At 34.5% G+C, this 8,233-nt stretch overlaps 2 protein-coding genes across 3 annotated transcripts in view; one reads left to right on the forward strand and one right to left on the reverse strand.

Moving 5' to 3' along the window:
- The window catches only part of LOC107864419 (U11/U12 small nuclear ribonucleoprotein 35 kDa protein), a 10,365-nt gene extending 3,408 nt beyond the window's left edge, over positions 1-6,957 (forward strand). Inside the window, exons 3-9 of one of the 2 annotated variants that reach the window (XR_007053272.1) lie at positions 923-974; positions 1,188-1,258; positions 2,438-2,528; positions 2,610-2,685; positions 3,264-3,342; positions 3,561-4,176; positions 6,390-6,957. Coding sequence is in view for 1 of the 2 variants with exons in the window: in XM_016710775.2 (XP_016566261.1) it covers positions 923-974; positions 1,188-1,258; positions 2,438-2,528; positions 2,610-2,685; positions 3,264-3,342; positions 3,561-3,998 (807 nt within the window). In the remaining variant the exon portion in view is untranslated. Of the gene's footprint in view, positions 1-922; positions 975-1,187; positions 1,259-2,437; positions 2,529-2,609; positions 2,686-3,263; positions 3,343-3,560; positions 4,257-6,389 lie in introns of those variants that run through there. The other variant, XM_016710775.2, reaches the window with a different exon arrangement.
- LOC107864418 (amino acid transporter AVT1H) lies at positions 4,396-6,862 on the reverse strand. Its single transcript, XM_016710774.2, has 3 exons — positions 6,634-6,862; positions 5,427-6,040; positions 4,396-4,937 (listed from the first exon to the last, which is right to left on the reverse strand). Exons 1-3 carry the CDS (start codon positions 6,812-6,814, stop codon positions 4,401-4,403), a joined length of 1,332 nt encoding a protein of 443 aa, XP_016566260.2. The 5' UTR covers positions 6,815-6,862; the 3' UTR covers positions 4,396-4,400.
- Positions 6,958-8,233: the final 1,276 nt, after the last annotated feature.

Below are 8,233 nucleotides of genomic sequence, written 5' to 3' on the forward strand. Positions count from 1 at the left end.
TAGAAGGTTAGTAGATAGTGGGGTGTTGTTTGTGGTGGTATTAGTCTCATTCTTGTAGTTATTTTTCCTTTTCATATCTAATTTGTTGTACTTATGCTGAGGGTCCTCAGAAAACAGCCTCTCTGCCTCCACGATGTAGGATTATGGTCTGCGTAAACTCTATCCTTCCCCAATCCCCAGACCCCACTTGTGGGATTTCCAGGGGCGGAGCCACCTTTAGCTTAGGGGGTTCATCCTTCGATGGAAAATTATACTCTTTATACATCGTTAAAATTATCTTTTATGTATATATGTAGTTGACGTTGAACCCCCTTCGGCTAGTTTGTATGTTTACTTCTGAACCCCGTTAGTAAAAATTCTAGCTCCGCCACTAGTCATTTCACTAGATATGTTGTTATTGTTGTTGTAGTTCAGGATTAAAGGTTTAATTTTTTTTTGTGTTTCTTTTTTACTCGTGCTATTCTTGTTGTTTGCTTTTATTGTCTACTTGGGTTTAAACTAGTAGTTATAGTATTGCTCTTGAAGTTTCGGGTCCTTGGATTTCTGTTTATTAATTTGTTGTTCTATACTTCGACTATCATAACATTTTGTTGTAGTTGCCTCGTTAATATATGTTGTTTTTGTTCCCATCTGCTATTTGTTGTACTTCTGTTACTTCGTTTTCTGGATTGCTTTGGACTAGTTTTTCCTCTGAGTTGATGGTCTATCGGGTACAGCTGCTCTACCTTTGAGGTAGAGGTAAGGTCTGTGTACACGCTACCCTCCAGGATCTACAAAAGTTGTTGTTGTTGTATTAGTTTGGGTTTAAAGGTTATTTCTTTTTTGCCTTTCTTTGTTACTCTTGTCCTGTTCTTGTTGTTTGCTTATTATCTAGTTGGTGTCGTCGATTTGATTGTATGTTATGGGTTGTGTTCATTTACAGGAAATGAGCAAGTATGGAAGGGTGAAGAACTTAAGAATTGTCAGACACATTGGTAATGGCTATTTCTTTCAAAATTACTTGTTTATGTGGCATTTCAGATTTCATTTTGTGGGGGTTTAATGGGTATAAGGTGATCATTGAAATATGCTGGTATAGATACTAATTGTAAAAAGAAAAGATATTAATTCTTGAAGAGTTGAAGGGCAAATGATATTGAAGCAACTTGGAGGTAATATTCTCTCATATTCTGTTTTACTTTTTGCAGTAACGGGAGCTTCACGCGGTTATGCATTTGTTGAATTTGAAACAGATAGGGACATGCGACGAGCATACAAGGTAGTATGTTCTCTCCAATAGTGACACCTATTTCCTCATTTTGTGAATCTTTTTGGGCGCTAACTAGTCTTTTCTACATAGTGAACATACTTGTCCCAGGAACTAGTGTTATGCTCATTTATTGTTTTACGGGGATGCACAGAAAAATAAGTAGAGTAGTTGTACTAGAGAAACCTATAGAGAAATTTTAAGTATTGAAATGAAGGATCAACAAGACTTGCAGTACTAGCTGTTAGTTTAGATATGTGAAATGATGATGTTAAATACTTATGGCAAACCATTCGTTAAATGTGACATGTACAAGATTTTAAATACCAAACAGCTCTCGACGTCCTTAACTGCCGAAATACCCAAAAGGGTGAGACCTGCCAAACTCATGGCAAGGAAATTTGTTTACAATTAATTTACTGTTCCTTACTATATTTATTGTCAATATCGTAAATTTCATTCTCCAAGTTGATGCTGTATCAAGGAGTCCTCTGAAATCTGTCCTATAAAGATCAGTGCTTCTGTGGTCAAATGTAATTCTGTCTCTGCTTCTCTTTCTGGAGGTCAATTGTATTGGAAATTCTAGTTGCAATTGTTAGTCAAGATACCTAACCAGAATTGAGAAACAATAGCCCTTGGTTGAATGTACCATTTCATGATTTCATAGGTAGCAGTTCTGAAAGAATCTTGTTCTCTGATTCTTTTACAAAATTGGTAGAAGAGGCTATTGATGGATCTGTGAGGTTTTCTTCAAGCTTAAGATGGGGCAGGCGTTGTTCAAAATCAGGGTAGGATAGCAAAGCAATGGATGTTGTCATCACACCTCTTTAGTTGTTGGTTGAATTTAAGCATTCATCTTTCCTGAAGTTACCTAATATGAATTGTTTTAGTTTACTTACCGGGATGGAAATGTGCTTAGCTACTGATCTAAATGTGGTTTGCTGGAGCTAACCTCCTCCTGATCATGAGAAGGAGGTTGGTAGGACTGGAATTGGTTAGTCAAGACTGCGATTTGTTTTCTCTAACTAATTTGTGTGAATGCAATGAATTAACAGTTGTTTTAAATTCCAAATGTTTATATAAGGAAGACTGTCCTTGAAATATAGAAATAATTAAATTAATCTATGTTATATTTCTCATTTACCAAACTCATCGAATAAGCTTGTTCATGTTGTTATTCACATATTACAGGATGCTCACCATAAGATTATTGATGGTTCTGAAATAATAGTCGACTACAACAGACAAAGGTTAATGGCAGGATGGATTCCAAGAAGGTTAGGTTAGTTACGTTAGTCCAATGTCCTCCGTCTGAAGTTTTAATTTGCTATGAAACCTATTTTAAGTCCATTCTATTTTACAGGTGGTGGTCTTGGTGGTAAGAAGGAATCAGGGCAGCTACGTTTTGGAGGTCGTGAAAGACCATTTCGCGCTCCACTGTAAGTATTCTTGCTTCATTTTAAGATAGAAAAGAGAACTGGAGTATCGTCTCTTATTCTTACACGCTCTCTAAAGTCTTCGTTGCATTTGTATCCTTTAGATTCTTTTTACTACTGAAAGCTAACCATGTTTTTTCTGAAGTTAAATGGTGTTTATTTAGTTTAACACTAAGTTGGGCGGACTCTTCACTGTTGATGCCACACCCGTGTCGGATTCTTCAAAAATACACCAGTTTTGGCGAATCCGACACGCACCCATTGACACTTTTGAATAGTCTGAGCAACATAGGTTTAACAAGCATTATATGGAGAGTAGTAGAAGGATGGGCCCATTTTTGGTCGAGTACTGGTATTCCGAGTGTGAAGAATGTGTTGTGCTTCAACAGAAAGAAGCACAGTTTTCTAGAGTAAAAATAAATAAATAAAAGAAATGGGAACATTCTGTAAGCTTGAATAGTGCCTAAGCCTTAGCTTGCTACGGGGCATTTTCTTGAAGACATTCTCCGATCGCATTATCTTCCATGCTACTATTTTTATAAATGTATGTTTCGCTAACTTCAGAATACTTCTGGAAACAGACGACCAATACCATGGGATGATTTAAAGAGGCTTGGTATACCACGTCCTCCTGAGGGAAGATACATGTCACGATTTCAGGTAATCCGGTTCTTTCACATATGGTTTTGGCCTTTTGGGAAGAATGTAGGTGATCCTTTGAAAACCGTATCGCTCATGTTCACTCTGCAGCAACTGAAACATTTTAGCCAAGTTCTGTAGCTTATGATTTGTTTAAACTTATATAAATGGCTTATAGTTTCCTCTAAACTGAAATTATCCGTTTACTGATTCTGATGACTCGAATCGACCCCGTGTAGGATCCATCACCACCTAGGCGGGAAAGGAGCTTGGAGGACGCTAGAGACTCTTCTCGCAAGCATGATAAAAGAAGCAAGCATTCTCATCGAGAGGAGAGGTCTATAAGTCGGGAGCGCTCATCTGGAAGACGGGAGAGGTCCATGGACAAGGAAGATTTCTCTCATAGGCAGAGAACACATAGAAGGAAGCGAGGTGATCGAAGGTCTCCCAGCCATGATCATTCATCCGATAGGAGTTCAATGGACAGAAGCAGACATTCTCACAAGCGCCAAAAGCATAGCAGAGACAGGCATGACATGAGATCCCTCAGTCTTGACCATTCATCTGATGAAACTTCAACGTACAAAGAAGAACGTGGTAGAGCACATAATGCATGGTCTCATGGAGATGACCGGTGGTCGCCAAGCACGGATGATCATTCACAGGTGACATACTAAACACCAATATCGCGGTGATGGTTGGCAGTCCCTTAGCAGACTTCACACCAAGACACAACAACACAATCATCAGCGGCCGGCCTCTCAGTAGGAACACTTCAATGTAGGAAAAATTTGACAGAATTCCTTTCAGGAGTTGCAACTATCCATTACAAAACCCAAACATTCACCCTTACAAGTAAGTACTCAAGATTCAAGTAGACTTACAAATATCAACTTCAGTTGATTTTTATTATAGCTATTCCTCTGATTTCCCAACTAGATTTTATAATACAATCACACACAAAAAAACTACAAACTAGTAAAGGATAGCTTGTCTTATTCTTCTCCCCTTCGGAACCCCTATTTCCTCGAAGATAGCATAGTCTGAGCTAGAACAACAGATTCGTAAACAACAGTGTGTCAATCATGAGCCCTTTTTAGACTTCTCACCAGCAACTTAGAAGAAGAAACAGTTCCAACAACTCCCAAAAACACACCGATAATGATGAGAACAACATTAAGAACCAAGCCCTTTTTCGAAATTTCACCCCAGAAAATCTTAGTGTAAAAAGCACAAGGGAAAATGAGACATATCCCAACACTAACTAATGAGCCAGTGAGACTAAGAACATGTTCAAAATATGGCACACAAAGAGCCAAAATCAAGATTACCAGTAACAAAATTGATCCAACAAGTCCTCTTATCATCATCTTGACTTTAGATTTCATTGAAGATGGCAAATTTTCTTCAAGCTCAATAGCAAATGGTGCAAATTCCAATGCATATTTTGTCATTGGTGTGAGTATTGTTGCCCATAATGCAATTTTTGTGATGATTTTGTCATGAGGCATACTTAGAGTTATTTGTGAACTCACTTGTGGACCAAAGAGTTTTGCTCCCATGAAAGCTAATGATACATATAGTGTTGTCACTAATGAGAAGCTCACAATTGATACCTTCAAACACAATAAAAATTATAAATAATTAGTATAAAAGAGATAATGCAAGTGTTATATAAGAAGATTATCATGCATTAAAAAAAAGAAAAATACTCCGAAAAATACTTGAACTTTGATCGGATTTTTAGTTGAGCATACTGAACTTTGTGGGAGTCCTATTACCCCCTAGACTTTTTAAAGTGGATTTAATTCCCCCGAAACACTATACCCAGTTTCGGCGGTTGGCGGTGTAATACACGCGTCAATCTTGTTTTTACACGTTTATTTTTGGTAGATGGCAGTGTAATACACGCACCAACCTCGTATTTACATGTGACCAAGAGGGCAGATATATGCCATTAAAATACGAAAAAAAAAAAAAAAAGTCTAGGGGGGTAATAGGACCCCCGCAAAGTTCAGTATGCTCAATTGGAAATCCGGTCAAAGTTCAGGTATTTTTGTGAGTATTATCCCTTAAAAAAAATTCAAAAATTAAGTATTACATACCTTGGTATACTTTGAAGCGTCTTTCATAGCTGTGTAGATATTAGGAAAAACAATATGACCACCATAGCTAAAAACATAGAGTCCAGATATTGAACTAATATTTTGCAAATGAATAATTGGTATTTCATGTTTAGCTTTTATACCACCAAAAATAGCAGTAAGTGCCACTGTCACAAATATCAAAAATGACAAAAAAATTCCCACACTTGAAAGAAAAGAAATAGAAGAAAAATTTCTAAGCCAAAGACTAGGAAGAGCAACAAGAATGGCTATTATTGTCAATATTTGTGAAGTAGATAAGTGAATTAAAATCCCTTTTAATGTTAAATTTGTGTTTATGAACACAATGGACAAGTTGTCGTGTAAAGAAATTGTATAGGAAATAAGAGCCATGAAAATTTCAAAGTATATAAAAGATGTGACTATGATTCTCCCTTTTGTTCCAAATGCTTGATGGCCAATGTCTTTATAATCTTTTGATTTAGGATTTTTTTGTAAGCATTTTCCAAGAAGATAGGAAGTATAAGCACATATTATTCCAAGCCCTATAAGTAGAATTGAAGAGATCCAGCCTCCATTTTCTAAAGCATATGGAGTTGATAATTGTCCAAGACCTATACATACAAAAAAAGGAAAACAAAGAATTTTAATTTGTTAGAGCAGTAAAACTATTGGTATGCATGGTGTCCAGGGAAGAATCCCACCACAAGGGTGTATAAATTAAACTAACAATCTTACGATATAACGTTAGAAGAGGGTAAAAAATTTGTAACGTTTTGTTTGTAAGATTGAGAGAATCTAGCGTTGTGGATAAGGATGATAATATAATCCTCAAGGACTAACTTTTTAAAAGATGGGGACAAAATCTAAATGGTGATGTAAAAATGAAATATTTGTGTAAATCAGCTCAGATTCGTGGCCCAATGAGAAGGTAATAAACCAACAAGTTTTTCATGTTTGTAGTTAAGGCTGAAAGACACTATCTATCCATCCACAACTGAAGCTCCTTCGATCCGAACTATATATGTGTGTGTGTGTGTGAATCAGCTCAGATTCACGTATGCTGTGGCCCAATGAGAAGGTAAACCAAAGAAGTTTTTCATGCTTGTATCTAAGACACATAGTTAAGGCTCGACTGAAGCTCCTTCGATTCGGACTATATATATATATATATATGAAAAAAACTAAAAACTGACAGGAAACTCACCTATAAGCATTCCAATCATATTGATAACAGCATGAAGAAAAGAGGTGTTGGATTTCACATTATTTTGGTTTTCAACATAAACCAAACTCTCCAAATCCTTATGTGAGTTGCTTTCACTTATCACTTGATTATGAGGACACAATGATTTTCCATTAGACTTACAATAACTCTTGTTACACATAGTATATAACTATATTTTATATGTATGCAGTTCCTGAAAATAATGAGTAATTTGCAAAGAAATTAGTAGGTCATATTTATAGCTTAAGAATTATTGTACATTTTAATTAACTCCTATTTGTGAGAATCTACTTTTTTTCCCCACATACTTTCTCATTGTTTTTAATTAATTAATGCATGCATGTTGTTAATATCGAATCTAGCTAACTAATTATACATTTATATATGTCATGTCCCATTCCTCTAAGCGGAAGTCAATCCAAAATTTTGAATTTACAAATTTTAAAATGAGAGATTATCATTATCGAATTCTGAAAAAATTATTTATATATATTGAGTGAATTTTCTTATAATACAAATATAGAATTTCTATTAAAATTATTAGGTTTGCCTAACCCATGCCAAGTGTGTTTTGTCTTTAATTATCATTCAAAACTCAAGAGCAATAAAAATGATTTTACTATTTGATTTTGTCTTTCCTGGTGACAATATCATTTATATATGCAACCTCTATTTATTAGTTTAAAAATTGAAACAAAAACTCCAATGTAACAAAGGGATATTATAACATGAAATTTAAATAAATTTTAAAAATTGGATCAAGAAACATGATTTGACTAGTGATTCTATGACATAAGATGATTCTTCCAAAAATGTGGGAAGAATATTCTTGTGGGTGTGGGGTTAACAAAGACAAAATTTTCAATAACAACACTCATAATATAAAAAGATAAACAAATAAAAAAATTAAAGACAAACTTTTTTAACAGTTAATATATATAGGTAAGAAATTATTTTGATCTTGTATATACGTTATAGTGTAATTTTCTGATAAAGAGGAGGATGACACTTATTGTTGCTGAGTAGGTTCAATTTTTATAACTATTTACTCACGAATTGTTCTTATACACCAAATTAATTAATTCAACTCATTAAGCAGTATAAATAATCTAGAATATACAAACACGTTTATGTATTTATCGATTTTGATATAAACACTAGATAATTTTTTTACCTTAAGTTCGTGCATGTACCTATCATTTGGATTCTAGTGGATGAAAGAAATTTTTCCAATTGGAGTTGCAAAATGAACATATGCTTTACATACAACTAAATTAAAGTGAGTATATATATATATATATATGCTGATTCTGTGACATGCAGACAATTAGTATGACCTTATAATATATTCCCTACTAGAAATTTGGATTTATCAAAAGCTAATAAAGGGAATTTCATCATCGTATAGCATTATCATAACAAAATTCAATCAATCAAATAATTTTATTTTTCAAAAAGAAAAAAAGTTTGTTACCTAAATGATAAATAATAGAGTATTTATTTCTTCGTGAGTTTAAATTCTATATATCGACTAGCTATATATATAGAATATAAAAACACGTTTATTCATATTACACAT

This window comes from Capsicum annuum, chromosome 3 (assembly GCF_002878395.1).
Source record: "Capsicum annuum cultivar UCD-10X-F1 chromosome 3, UCD10Xv1.1, whole genome shotgun sequence".
Taxonomy (NCBI): Eukaryota; Viridiplantae; Streptophyta; class Magnoliopsida; order Solanales; family Solanaceae; genus Capsicum; species Capsicum annuum.